The sequence below is a fragment of the Talpa europaea genome (genome assembly GCF_964194135.1).
Source record: "Talpa europaea genome assembly, chromosome: 6".
NCBI classification, from domain to species: domain Eukaryota; kingdom Metazoa; phylum Chordata; class Mammalia; order Eulipotyphla; family Talpidae; genus Talpa; species Talpa europaea.
In genome coordinates this window covers 28,127,233-28,142,073 of record NC_140072.1, presented here as the reverse complement: position 1 = coordinate 28,142,073, position 14,841 = coordinate 28,127,233, and the positions used below count along the sequence as shown (strand labels likewise).

At 44.3% G+C, this 14,841-nt stretch overlaps 1 protein-coding gene across 1 annotated transcript; it reads left to right on the top strand.

Moving 5' to 3' along the window:
• Nucleotides 1-13,887: 13,887 nt before the first annotated feature.
• On the top strand, nt 13,888-14,568 carry ATP6V1E2 (ATPase H+ transporting V1 subunit E2; the record flags this gene model as incomplete). Its single annotated transcript, XM_084234946.1, has 1 exon — nt 13,888-14,568. One exon carries the CDS (start codon nt 13,888-13,890, stop codon nt 14,566-14,568), a length of 681 nt encoding a protein of 226 aa, XP_084091072.1.
• Between the last annotated feature and the right edge of the window lie 273 nt (nt 14,569-14,841).

Sequence of the window (14,841 nt, the reverse complement as noted above, 5' to 3'; positions counted from 1 at the left end):
CCACCTGGCCCACCTTTGTAGCTTCAAGCCAAATGCTCACCTATTGCTCTTTTCCCTCCACCACTAAAGCCTTCAGTCTGCATCTTTTTTCCTCTGAGAGTTCAATGGAATTTTTTGAGCTAAGGTGTTAATGATTTAACCTCCGTAGCAATTTTACCTAATGATCCTAATGATAAATAAATCTAATAAGATGGTCTCACTTGGTTTTCATTTTTAGTTATACCTCTAAATAGCATCTAGAATCCCTGTTTCCAGCTCATTTCATAACAGGAACTCAGAAGTATTCCTCAGCTGAGAATTTTGGCTCAAGCACCCTTCAGGATGTTTTTCCATTTTCATTTCTAACTGTGCTCTCCTGCAGCCTGAGGTCAGGAGACCAGTCGCTCTAATGGATAGTATTGCCAGCCATCACTGTGCTATAGGAAAGGACACCTCCTCTAAGGTGGCAGGTAGGAATAGTCACATGATCTGGGAGTGGCCTCCTCACAATGTCCAGAGAGACTGAATCACAAATCCCTCTTCCAGAAATGAAATGAGTGATTTCTCCCCATGATTGAGTGTTAAGAGTGACAGAAAGCCATCCGAGACTCACAGTTGTTCTGTCACGGTTTGAGTTTGGGGACCCTTCTTTATGAGTTTTGTTGGGAAGAAAAGATCATCCCTTATCAAAGCTGAAAATTACAGACCCTTACTTTCTTTGTCAGACTCAAGAGCTAGTACAACTAAAATTAAATACAGGCCACACCTCTTCTGGAGGTTGCAGCTTTAGCCGTGGGTTCCCGACACAGGAAGTAGCAGGCCAGGGTGGGTGCTGATAGTGGCCCTGGTATAACTGAGTACTGGTGCAGAGGTGAGAACTACGCACGCTGGTTGTTTGGAGCTTGGTGGCAGCAATGGTACCAGAAACGTTTCTCTTTTTCCAGAGCAATGTTGAGCCACGTGTTGGCTGCCATTCCTGTAAATATCATCTCGAGAGCTTCTGGAGCCTTCTCACATCCCTGTGAGCTACCATAATATTTTCAGGTGTCTTGTCTTTACAGTCAGCTGCAGACAGCTTCTGTTGCTGTTTTGATTACAGCTATACTAGAGAGTGTGAAGTAACAGCTCATTGTAATTTTTATTTGCATTTACCTAATTTACCTAATAATGATACTGAATAGCTTTTCATGTGTTTGTTGTCATTTGTATATATCCTCTTTGGAGAAATATGCATTCAAATCCTTTGCCCATATTTTAACTGGATGATTTAATTTTTGGTTGTTCAGTTGTAAGAATTCTTGAAATAATCTGGATACCAGATCTTTGTGTGATTTGAAAAATATGTATGATTTGCAAATATTTTTCCATATTTGGTAGGCCTTAAACTTTCTTAATAGTGTCTTTTGATGCAAAAAGCTTTAAAAATAATTTTAATGAAGTTCATTGTATGCCTTTTGCTTTGGTTGATTGTGGTTTTGTCATCATAGCTAAGTACCATTGCCATTTACCATTTACCCTTATGATTTCTAAAAAAAGTTATGTCTTTAGCTCTAATAATAGGATGTTGATTCATTTTTAATTCATTTGTATATATATTGATAGTATGAGGATTTAACTTCATTCATTTCGATGTGAAAATCAATTGTCCCAAAAGTATTTATTTAAGAGACTTTTGTTTTTCCATTGCATGTTCTTGGCCCTTTTCCTGCTGCCTTTTAAAAAAAATTATTTTATTTATTATAATTTTTTGTATTCCATTTTTCCCCTCACTATTGGTTTACTACCTGCATCATTTTTGTATTATTTTAGTGATTGTTCTGTGCTCTGCAATATACTTCTTTAGCTTATTAAATCTACCTTCAAATAATAGTACAACTATTTAGTGCAAAATATAAGAATTTTACAAGTTTTATTTCTGCATGTTATACACTTGATCTTAGAAAAAAGATTGAGAAGTTATCCTATTATAAACTACACAATACATATTATTTTTGCTTTAGAAAATCATTTACCTTTGAAAGACTTTTTTAATGAGAAAAAAAAAAACTCATATTTATCCATGTTGTGGATATAGGTGATAGTGTTATAGGGCAACCCCGATATAAAATAAAACGGGTTGCCTGGCTGTGGGTCCTCACCTGCGCGCTTACAAGGGACTTATTAATACTCCACTACAGACAAAAGGTTAATAAAAGGTTTATTTACAAGGGAAAAGGAAATAAGGAAATGTACAACTTAGGGAGAAAATAAGGAAATAAAGTCTCTAATGCGTCCTACCCGATCCACTGACCTGGAAACCCAAAGGCACTCTCAGAGCTGGCCAGATGGCTGCGAGCTGGCAGAGAGCCAAAAATGGGGGACCCCCCCCAACCCCACGTGTCTGGCTTTATACCACACCTGGCTGCTTAACCCCACCCTCAGGTCCCAGCACCTTCCCTTTGGTGGTGATGGGATTCGGAGTTCCCAGTGTCTTTTGGCTTTGGTCTGGGGTGGGGGGTGGAGTCTACAAAGCCTGTATGGAGTTAGCTTTAGGACATCCTTTTCCCCCTAACAATAGGAGATTGAGCACTTGCACTCTGGAGACATGTCAGGCAGAGCAACTGGGTCCTGAACTGTGCATTCAGTTCAAGGGGGAATTTCCAGCAGATGCCATAGAGGTTAACACTGCCCTTTAACTGTTAACACCTCTGAGACAATGTGGCCCAAAGGGTTGATTTTCTATGTTGGTTGGTAAAGCTTCCCTGCTCCAAGTTCCCCAGATGCCCCAGTCACCCCAGGCCTTTCCCTGACTCCCTTTGACCTGATTGGACATCTAGAGGGTTAATGCCTGGCTGAGCAGGGGGCTTCAGGACCTTGTTCCAATTGGGGCAGGACTACTCGGGTAGGGTCGTTGTTAAATATGGGGAGTGCCTCCCACCACTCAGGGATTAGTTAGGATGCTGGAGCCTTCTTGGATCTCTCAGAGTAGAATAGAACCAATCCTCTGCCGGCAGAGGATCCAAGGCAAATTCAGTTAAGTAATTTGCATTCTAAATGTTCTTATTGAGCTGTGTTTCAGGAATGTGGGCAGGACAGGAAGAGGCATCCCTGGGGATCCAGCCCTTCCTGCATGCAGCATTTCCTATCCTCACTTCACCGTCCTTTCTAGCGTCTGAAAGAGGAGTGTAAATCCCTAAGGTTGTAACAGTCTATGGGGGAGACTGTTTCCTCTCCTCCCCACCTCCACCATTCATCAATGGGGCCAGCAAATAAGTATTAAGCTACTAGATTCCATGGAGGTGTTAAGATGAATGCAAAAGGGGTCAGGGTGGCAGTCCCTACTCAGGTTGAGGGACAAAGTTATAGACATATTCTTCTTCCTTGCAATCCAGAACTTCCCCTGCATCAGGGGTTCTGCTGTGTCTGTCAGTAGAGGTGAGGTCAACCAGGAGTTATGCCGGTGAGAGGAAGGTCAATGATGTAGTAGCATTTGTCACCTGGATGGGGCCCCCTGTGCAGCCCCCTGGTAGCAGTCAGGACTATCCCTGCCAACTGGGCCACAGGCTGGAGGCTTGGTCAGCTTGAACCTAAAGGGTCTGTGTTCTGGGGCTCCTCTCTAACCCTTCACACCCACCCAGTCCCTCTGTAGGCTTTCTAGGGCTCTGAGCACTGGCTTGGGCCTAGCTCCCCACAGGCAGCTCCAAGAATGTGGCTCTGAGAAGAACAGGATTTGAGGTGGGGTGTTCTGTGGAATGACCACAGCTGGCACGTAGCACTTTACAAAGCTTGTTCACGCCTTACATTATTTGGCTTTCCCAGCCCTGATGCGAGTGTAACAGGGTGGTCCCCAGGAAAGGGGGAGGTTCCCTGCCCCACCCAAGGGAGGGTGGAGCTGAGCAGGAAGAGAAGAAGCTGCAGAGGAGACTGAGGAAGGAAGCAGGATGGAGCCAGGAGACCTGGAGGAGGTGCATGGAGCCTAGAGACACGTGAAGAAACTGCGCTTGTCTTGTGGTCGTGGACTGGGTGACACAGATGTGGGTGAGACCCGTGGGGAGGTGACAATGGCAGCTTTTATCTTGATGTTGATTTTGCTCTTTTCCTTCCGGGCTTGTCTGGTTGTTTCTGACCCTTTGCTGTGGGTCCCCACTGGATGATGCTTTAGACTTGTGGCAGGCTTTGGGGCCTTGCTCTGGGCTGATCCCATATGGATGGACTTTTACCCACGAGGGGACGGGTAACTTTGGGTGCTTCATTTAGAAACTAGACTCTTTGCCTTACCTGTATTGTTTCCTAGTTTTATTAAAGTTCCTTCCCATTAAAGTCTCATATGTTTTGTGTTGATGCGGCGGATGGCAGAACCCATTTAGAATAGGCAGGTTTGCGGGGTTTGGGCTGCCCCTCTCCCTGCCCTATAACACGAGGGCAGCAGACTTCCTCATTAACATTTTTACAGATGAGGCTATGTGTTGGAACCCACATGGAATTCAGGCAAATTTTGAGCCTTTATCCAGATTGTGAGTGACTTCAAGATTCAACCTGAACCTCTGGTGCCAACTCCAGTACATTTCTTATAGCACCAGCTGCTGCTCAGGGAGGCACCCAAGACTGGGAGAGAGACTTCCTATTTCATGGGTAGCCTGGCTCCTGTTCTCTGTTATCCCCCAGTATGAAGGGGGAGAAGAAGGTCTTGCATTGGAGGGATTACCCTCTCTGGGTGAGGTCCACCCACCATGTGAGCTTGCTTAGTAAGTGTTAACTCTGGAAACTGCTTACATGTCTTGAAGCCAGAATCTCAGGCCACTCCCAGCCTCCTCCACCTGATAAGTTTTTTGGTAGGTACTTTTGTTACAGGGCAGGGAGAGAGGAACCCCAGACCCCGCAAACCTACCTGATTTAAATAGGTTCTGCCATCCGCCGCATTAACACAAAACATGAGACTTTAATGGGAAGGAACTTTAATACAATTAGGTAACAATACAGGAAAGGCAAAGAATCTAGTTTCTAAATGAAGCACCCAAAGTTACCCATCCCCTCGTGGGTAAAACTCCATCTAAATGGGATTGGCCCAGAGCAATACCCCAAAGCCTGCCACAAGTCTAAAGCATCTTCCAGTGGGGATCCACAGCAAAGGGTCAGAAACAACCAGACAAGCCCGGAAGGAAAAGAGCAAATTCAAAATCAAGATAAAAGCTGCCATGGTCACCTCCCCACGGGTCTCACCCACATCTGTGTCACCCAGTTCATGACCAAAGGACAAGCGCAGTTTCTTCACGTGTCTTTAGGCTCCATGTGCCTCCTCCAGGTCTCTTTTTGGCTCCATACTGCTTCCTTCCTTCCTCAGTCTCCTCTGCAGCTTCTTCTCTTCCTGCTCAGCTCCACCCTCCCATGGGTGGGGCAGGGAACCTCCCCCTTTCCTGGGGACCACCCTGTTACACTTTGATCAGTGGATTGAGTGTAAACATGAGACCTGAGAGGTTCTACTTGTGTAATGATAGATCGTTACTTAATTATTCTCTAAAATGGGTGGATTCAGTTAACTCATAGGGTGAAATGTTTTGTACTGCAAATCATAGTGGCAAATACATTTCAGTGTGAACCAGAATACACATATACATGCATATTATATATAAACACATGTACACATTCACAAAACAAGTAACAGTTTTACAAAACAATACTTAAGCTTACTACCTGTAATGCATTCTGAATTTTCTATTCATTTGGTTTCATTGTGCTCACTTCAAAAACCCCTGCTATAGAACAGGGTGGCTACCTGGCTTGCAGTTAGAGGTAAAGCTCAGTGCCACCAGGGGACAAAGGAACTCCTACCATTCAACAACAACAAACCCTACCTAATTTAAAAATGGGCAAAGGATTTGAATAGGTATTTCTACCAAAAAGATATGCAAATGGAGCCAATAAGCACAAAGAAAAGATTCTCAATATCACTAATGTTTAGGAAATGCAAATCAAAACTGAAATGAGATACTCCTTCATCCCCATTAGGGGGGCTATTATCAAAAAATGCAAAAAATGGGCCTCCCTGGTGGCACAGCCGGTTGAGCCCCACGCTGTGAAGCTGTCCGCAGCCTCTGCAGCACGTGTTCAGTTCCCAGCCGGCCAAGGAGAAAACCACATGGTGTGGCAAACCTCTCCTGTCTCGCACGCTGCTCACCTCAGCATTGTCTTCGGTCTGTCTGTCTGTTCTGCCTCCCACTCTCTCTGGTGAATTCTCTCACCCTCCCACGCCTCTGACCTGTACCCCAGTTCTTGTATAAATAAATAAATCTTGAAAAAAATGCAGAAAATAACAAATATTAGTGAAGATATAGAGAAGTGAACTCTTGTCCATTGCTGGTGGGATTGCAAAATAGTGCAACCACTGTGAAAAGTCGTCTTTCTCAAAAAAAATTCACAGAATTGCCTTATGACCTAGCAATTCCACTTCTAGCTGTATACCCAAAAGAATTGAGAGCAGGGACTTCTTCAATTTGTACACCCATATTCATTGCAGCATAATTCACTTGGGCAAAAGGTGGAAGCATCATGATGGTTGTCCATGGATGGAAAAGTGAAATGTGCTCTCCCACACAGTGGAATATTATTCAGGCTTATAAAAGGAGGAAATTCTGACACAGGCTACAATGAAACTTGAGGGCATTATGCTAACGAAAATAAGCCAATCACAAAGGACAGATATTGTATAATTACACATATATGAGAAACTTAGAGAAGTCAAAATTATAGAGGCAACACGGATGAGTGGCTTCCAGGGCCTTGGGGAGGGGCAGGGAATTATTTGTTTAATGACCACAGAGCTCAGTTGGGGAATGTGAAAAAGTTCTGGAGACATATGGTGGTGATAGCTACACAATGGTGTGAAAATCCTTAATGCCAGGGAACCAGGCACTTTAAAAAAAAGTTGTTAAAATGGTAAAATTAATGTTATGTATATTTTTCCACAGTAATGCAATGAAAAAAGATAGATGATCTTACTTTTACACTAGGATTTCCAGCTTTTCTAAAATATCAGATCTTATCACCCCCTGCAGGGGAGGAGGCCTGAATTCTTTAGACAGGAATGGAACTAAAGAGCTTTTCTTTGGGGGGAAAGCACCCCTTAAAAACCTTTGAACTATGCAACTTTGAAGCAACTTGCACTTGGGGTGAACCTGTCTGCTTTGAGGTAGCCTTCCTGCAGATGCTTGAAAAGGAGAAATTAAGTTGTGAATTCTTCAAGTAAATTATTGTCTTACCCTGCCTGGGCCCTGTATTCTCTAGCCCTGACCAAAGCCTGCTTTGCCACCAGGAGTGAAGATCTTGGAACAAAACGGTATGTGACTCTCTGTGTCAGCAACTCAAGCAGAGATAAAGCTTTAGGGGCACTACTGATTTTCTCTCTGGATGTCTCTTTTTACTTCCAGGCCAAATGAACTCTCTGGTTGTTCCTTTCTATCTGCCCAGCATGCTCTGGAGGGCACGCTTCCCACATCCTCACCCTGAGTTGAGCTGCTGGCCGGCCCTGTGAATGCAGCTGGAGCAGGTGCTGGAGTCATCAAACACATCCTTACCTTGGATGTTCTAGTCCAGGCATGACCCTTGACCTGGAGCTTGGCTTCTCACCGGACTCTCCTGCTGCTGCCAGCACCAGGCTAATCTTTCTACACCCAAGTCTGACCAAGTTACAACCGTGGGTCTCTTTTGCCTAATGGCCCAACTCTCGGTCTGAAATTTCAAACCTTCCCAGTTGAACTCTGACCATGGTTCTAGGCATTGCTCACTCCCATTGCCGCTGCAAAACCTCTCGGCTTCTGCCTCGCAGACCTCCTACACACCCTACCACTATTACTTGGCCCACAACATCTAGACTAGCCACCTTCCATCTGGACTAATCGGCTTCCATCTAGACTAGTCAGCTCCCATTTAGACTAGTCACTCTCTCCTGCTTATCAAAATGACCCATCTTTCTGTGCCCATTTTTACTCCCCCTTCCTACATTGACCTCTTGCCCACAGGACCATTCCTTCAACTGAAGCCTGCAGTCACTCAGCTGGTGTCCTTTCCTAAAATCATGTTTCTGGATCACACAGGATGCTCAAGTTTGTGTGCCAGACACCTTTCCAAATTTCTGAACCAAGATCTTTCTGGAAACTCAAGGTGTTGCTTGGAGATAAACCAAATTGATTCTTGTTGATTTGGAGATGTTCTCTTTAATGAATACTATCAACTTGATGTTTTAAACAGGTGATCTGCCTGTAAATTAAGATATTTGTTGTCACAAATGTCTCAAACCACGAAAACAGGGGTTAGCTGTCTGTAGGGCAATACAGACAGGGAGGGCTTAGAGAATGGATTGCTTCATTCAGTCTTTCTTGAAACCACTGATTCCTAACACCACAGTCTAATGTGATTACCTGCTACTGGCTCCTCTCCTCCATTATATAGTGGGCTTGGAAGGCAGGGCTGATGTCTGCCTTGTTCTCTATCTCCAGTGCTTACACAGTGCCTGGCACATAGTAGGTGCCCCTCAAATATGTTTTGAAAGATAAAAAGGGTGTGATCCCACATATTTAGTATTTGACTCCCCAAAGGAGTCAGTTTGCCTCTAAATCTCCTCATCAGCTTCTTCTTGGGTCCTGCAAGAGTTCCAAGCTCTGGAAAGATCCTTCCCCTTTTCTCACTCTGCAATCTCTTAAGTGTCTGGGATTTCTCGCCTGGTGTTGCTTTTCTTTTGGTGAGGCGTGGGGAGCACACACCCAGACATGTCTGCCCTCAGACTGGCTTACAAATCCCAGCTGGAATGAAGAACAGTTGCTTCGGGGTCTGGGCAGGGCTCCAGGCTCACAGATTTTGCCCACCAAGTGCTCCTGCCTCCCCTCACCCCTATCAAGGTGCTGTGCATTCTGAGTTTCCCTGGACTGTGATTTGGCTCAAGTGGCCAGGGGTCAGAGAAGAGAGATTTCCAAGGTCTTGCTTCCTCTAAGGACCCCTCATATTCCCATGTCTACAAAATCATCAATTTTGAAATGTTTCCTTCCCCAAGGTCATAAGGAGGGGCCCCTGGGGGCGCTGGCAATGTTTTATTTCTTGACCTGGGATGGTAGTTATAGGACCTCATAATAATTCATTAAAACATACCTTAATGTTCTACTTTTCTGAATGTGTATTATATTTCAAAATAAAAAAGACAAAGGAAAAAAAAAGAAGAAGAAAGCCCCCCACCAAGTCCTAAATCCTATCAATTCATGCTTAACTAGTGATTATCCGCAGCCAGCTGGAGATTCTTGTCCTCAAGGAATTTCCTAGAGGAAGCAAAATAACTGAATCTAGCCCTGAATTATATCTGGAAAATAGGCCATGCTGTCATTATTTTGAGGAAGAGTCCAGAGGTCAAACTGGTGGGACTCAAACTGGGTCAGAAAATATAGGTGGCATTTAGTGGTGGAGAGAGGCAGAGGAGGGAGTTTTAGCCTGTGGCAAGGTATGAGCAAGGTATTAGTTGGTGGGGGCAATGAAGAGGTACTGAATAGTTTATGGGAGTAAGATAGTTTACACCCCACCCCAGCCCCAAGCACAGGCAAGGGGGATGCCACTTAGAACAAAAGCCTGCCTCTTTGGGGTGGAGGGGTCTGGATCCTTGGATAAAAGCAGACGTGCGTGTTTTTCATTTTTGTTTTGTTTTGTTGTTTTACTCAAGTCACTGGCCCATGTGGGCTCCTAATCCCCATCTCAGACAGACTGGAAATCACATCTGCCGGACACATTATATGGGTACCCACATTCCTGCAGAGACACTTGCTCAAGCCCTGACTTTAACCTGCCCCCGGCCCCACCCCTGCAGCTGCTGTCTAGTGCCAGTGCTGATGGCTGCTTGGAAGTGGGAGTGCACAGAGGAGACAGGACCTGGGCTGCAGATTCAGAGAGGTGTGATGTGACAGGCTAAGATGACTCCACCCTACCCCCAGCTCGGGAACCCTGGAATTCGGAGACTTCACAAACCATCACCATGGCCAGCCATCTGATACTGGGAGAAGGTACATGAAGTATTGGGAGGTCCCCAACCTCCAGGCAGGGCTATGTAGTTTATAAGAGGTAAGACTAAGATGTGTTTCTATTTGCTCAAGGGAGTGAGAATCAAATCAGGCACAGGTACTCTGTATGCACAAAGGGTACTATGCTGAGGATGAGGCCTAGCACAGAGAAGAACTGGTATTAATAGTGGTAATGGTATTAACAATTACCAAGCACAAATATTTACTAGATGCCTTGTAATATGCTAATATTCCCTTCCTTTATTTAATCCTCACAATAATCCTATGTTGTGGGTGCTATTATTGCCATGTGCAAAAAGGAAACTGAGGGGCCGCCCTGGTGGCGCAGTGGTTGAGTGCTGGGTTGCGAACCAGCCCGCAGCCTCTGCAGCGCTGGTTCGATCCATGGCCACTGGCCACCGGTGAGGGTCCCACATGGTGCGCAGACCTCTCCTGCCGCCTGCTGCTACCCTCAGCGGTGTACTTCGTCAGTCTGCCTGTTCTGCTCGCTGCTCTGGCTCTGGTGAATTCTCTCACCCTCCTGCGCTTCTGACTGTACCCAGTATTTGTATAAAAAATAAATAAATCTTTAAAAAAAAAAGGAAACTGAGGCTTCAAGGGGTAAACTGAATGACCAAAGTTAGGTAAATGCTAAGCACAGAACTAGGATCTGAATGCCCCCATTCTGACTCTGGAATCCACACGGTGAAAGCCCTCTCCGGGCATGAAGAAGATGTCATCCCTTACCAGCTGGAGCACTCCAGTCCCCATGGTGGGTGTGGTCCTCTTAAAGACCATCTGGTAAATTGTGCTTCCTCTGATTTCTCATTAAACAGTCTTTGGTTGACTTCCCATGCAACTCACACACAGAAAAAGAAGGCCATGACCTGCCAATATGACAGCTGTATTTTTCATCAGTAAGTTAATAATCTGGCTGTCTGGGTTCACCCATGTATCTGTTTCTGTGGGCTTAGTTAAGGTGAGCCCACCCCTGGGCTGAAGCCCATTGGATGCCAACTTAATTGAAATGCTGTACATGTGAGGATAGCCCCCTGACATGGCCTGTGTGCCAAGGAAATCCCTCCTGGCGTTCCCTTGGCAGACTTGGCCAGCATTCTCAGTGACAGCCTGACAGTCTGGAATCAAGCTGCCCAGTCAGGCTACAAGGGTCGTGTGCAGAAAGAAGGAAGCGACAATGCCAGGTTCCAGTGGGTGTTCCAAATTCCACATTCTGCTTGCAGACTCCTGGCGCCAGAGCAAAGGCCGTCCCTTGGCAGGGGACCTGTGAGGGTTCATCTGGTACATTCTCCCCTCTTCAGAGTGTCTGGGGCTTTCTGGTTCCCCAATTCACTCTGCTTTTATTGACAGTGCCCCCCAAATCTGGTCACTAGCAGGTTTATCCAGGAAGCCTTAAAAAAAAAAAATTAATTAACTTATCTTGTTTAGGAGCAAAAAGTGTTTTGCTCTGTTTACGAAAGTGTAGTTTTTAAAAACTATATCCTAAAATAACAGGAATGTTTGGGCTAAACTATTTTCTTTTTGATTTCTAGTTACAGTTTGTAAGACTGAACCCCAAATCTTGGAATTCGTCATAAACAGTGGGTTGTTTTTCCAACAAGTTTGGTGAGTAGAACATCTTTCTGGGACAACAGTTTTTGTTTTTGTTTTTTTTTAAATTGTGGTAAAAAACACGTATCATGATTTGTTAACAAATTATGAAGTGTACAATAGAATATTGTTAACGGTATGTACAGTTGGTATAGCAGATCTTTAGAACTTTTTCACCTTGCATGGCTGAAATGCTCTACTCATTGAACAGCAATTCCCCAAGCCCTTCTCCCTCAGCTCCTGGCAACTACCATTTTACTTTCTGCTTCTATGAATTTCACTATTTCAGATGACCCCATTTAAGTGGAGTCATGTGGTATTTATTTGTGACAGTTTATTTTACTTAACATAATGATGTAGCATATGACAGGATTTCCTGTCAAAATAAAATACCACTCTGGAATAGCCAACATTTTCTTTATCCCATCAACTTCTAAGGACCACTTGGGTTGTTTCCATTTTTGGCAATTGCAATTAATGTTGTAATGAACCTGAGAGAGAAAATATCTTTTCGAACTCCTGTTTCCAATTCATTTGAATATATACTCAGAAGTGGAGTTTTTGATTTTGGATATGGTGTAAGATAATGATTCAATAGCATCCTTTTGCTTGTGAATGACCATTAATTCTTCAGATAAACTTTCTGCCCCTTTCTTTCCTTCTTCTCCTTGTAGGACCCCTATAATACACACCCACCAGCTTTCTTCACTCTTTTTATTTCCTTCTCTTACCTGAAAGTTTCAAACAACCTGTCTTCAAGTTTGCTTATTCTTTTTACTTATATCATTGAGTCTGCTGTGGAAACCCTCTAATGGATTTTTAAATCTTACTATTTTATTCTTTAACTCCAAAATTGTTTTTTGATTCTTTTAAACAAATCTTCTGTTTTGCTGCCAGTTTTATTTTATTGAGTACCCCAGGGTGCCGCAGACCAGCACAGCAGTAAACGATGAGGCCACCTCAGGGTTGAGAGAAGCGTGCAGGGTGGTCAGGGCGTCGGCGAAAGAAATGACACACAGACACACTTCAAGAGTGAAAATCTGAGTGTAATTTTCTTTAAGTTTGTGACTAGTATATATATGTTTTCTAAAAGCACAGGAATGAATATCAAAGAAATTAACTTGCTCGCTGGCTCAGTCTATCACTATCAGGGAGGTGATCTACATAACAAGCAATGACCATTATAGAAGAAAGAAGGAAGTTTAGAAAGACAGATAAGGGATTAAAGTTTGTGGTTCTAGGAAGAGGGACAAGATTTTTAGCATTCTTGTAGTGGTTCTTGGTGGTCGTTGTCTTTTGATAAGCTTCTGCCTTTTCAGGGAACTTCCGCTGCACTTTCTCTGCTTCATGCTGTTCCCCCCCCCACCCCCCCCACCCCCCCCCACCCCCCCGCGCTGGTTGCCCAGCCGGATCTAGGGACCGTGGCGAAAGCCATTCCTAAAGATCACTGCGGGGGGAGGTGCAGCAGGTAGGGTTTTGCTGTTCTCCCCCTGCGCGCTGGTTGCCCAGCCGGACCTAGGGACGGTTAGCCCTAAAGGTCACTGCAGGGGGAGGTGCAGCACCAGGGAAACTTCTAAAGATATGGATTCCCAGGCCCTACTGGCAAAGATTATGATTCAGTAGGCTGGAGAGGGGCCTGGAAAACTGTGTTTCTGAAAGATTCAGATGTTCATATCGCTCTGGAAACCACTTCTAGTGAAAGAATATCTTTAGCCCATTCCACTTCCCAGTTCTACCCAAGAGGTGACCATCATTATGCCTCTATATCATATGAGGACTCTTCAAACTCTTCTGCCTCCATCATCCTTCCTAGATTGAATCCTGATTATAAGTTTTTCATGATGTACCCAAATCTTTCCAACCCAAAGTGTGCTTACAGTTTCCATTTGTATATTAGCTTGGCATTTCTATTCTGTTGGCTTACAATACGAGTCTTGAACCACCACTGATTGGAAAACTCCTGGTCTAGGTCGCTTTAATTGTCTCACTATCATTTGATGACAAAAAAGGTGGTGAGTGTGTAAGGGCACAACTCCAGGAATCTTGGTAAGCCTTTGCTCTTCTAGGGTATGATCTTGGACAACTTGCTTTCCCTCTCTGGGCCTCATCTGTGAAATGAGTGGTGAGTAGATGGTCTCCATGAGCCTTCCCTTTAGACTTTGACTCCTCCCTCTCCTTATGCACCCCACAGCTGAGGAAACTGAACTCCAGAGACACTCCTGAAATTGTTGTAAGTTGAAGGAACCAGAGTCCACAAGTTCTCCCTCCACCTCCCTTTTCAGCAGCAGCCATGGCCCTGAATGATGTTGATGTACAGAAGCAGATTAAGCACATGATGGCTTTCATTGAGCAGGAAGCCAACGAGAAGACAGAAGAAATAGATGCAAAAGCTGAAGAAGAGTTCAACATTGAGAAAGGACGGCTTGTGCAAACCCAACGACTGAAGATAATGGAATATTATGAAAAGAAAGAGAAGCAGATAGAACAGCAGAAGAAAATCCAGATGTCCACCCTGAGGAACCAAGCAAGGCTTAAAGTTCTGATTGCCCGAAATGACCTCATCTCAGAGTTGCTGGATGATGCAAAACTGAGACTCAGCAGGATTGTGGCAGACCCAGAAAGGTACCAGGAGTTACTGGATAAACTAGTATTGCAGGGTCTGCTCCGATTGCTGGAACCCATTGTGATTATACGCTGCAGGCCTCAGGACCTCCTTCCAGTGGAGGCTGCAGTGCAAAAAGCTATCCCTGAATACATGATAATCTCCCAAAAATATGTGGAAGTCCAAGTTGATCAAGAGGTGTACTTGGCTACAAATGCAGCTGGAGGTGTGGACATGTATAGTGGAGATCAGAGAATAAAAGTTTCCAATACTTTGGAAAGTAGACTGGATCTCTTAGCCCAGCAAAAGATGCCAGACATACGAAAAGCCTTGTTTGGTGCCAATGCCAACAGGAAGTTTTTTATATAGCCTCTGGAAAGTAAAGCTCCTATCTGGGCCTCATCTATGAAATGAGTGTGGGGCACATGTGCCTGATCAGCATAAATTATTTGGGCAATGGAAACCAGCAATATTTCCTCCTATTTGTTGCTCTAATATTATTCTGTCTTCTTTCACGACATATCCTTTAAATTATAGACATTATACTTTAGATCTGACTTAATGCTTAGAAATCTAATTCAACTCCACTCATATATACCACAACTTCTGATCAGTTATGAAATTTGGGTTGAAGGGGTCTTC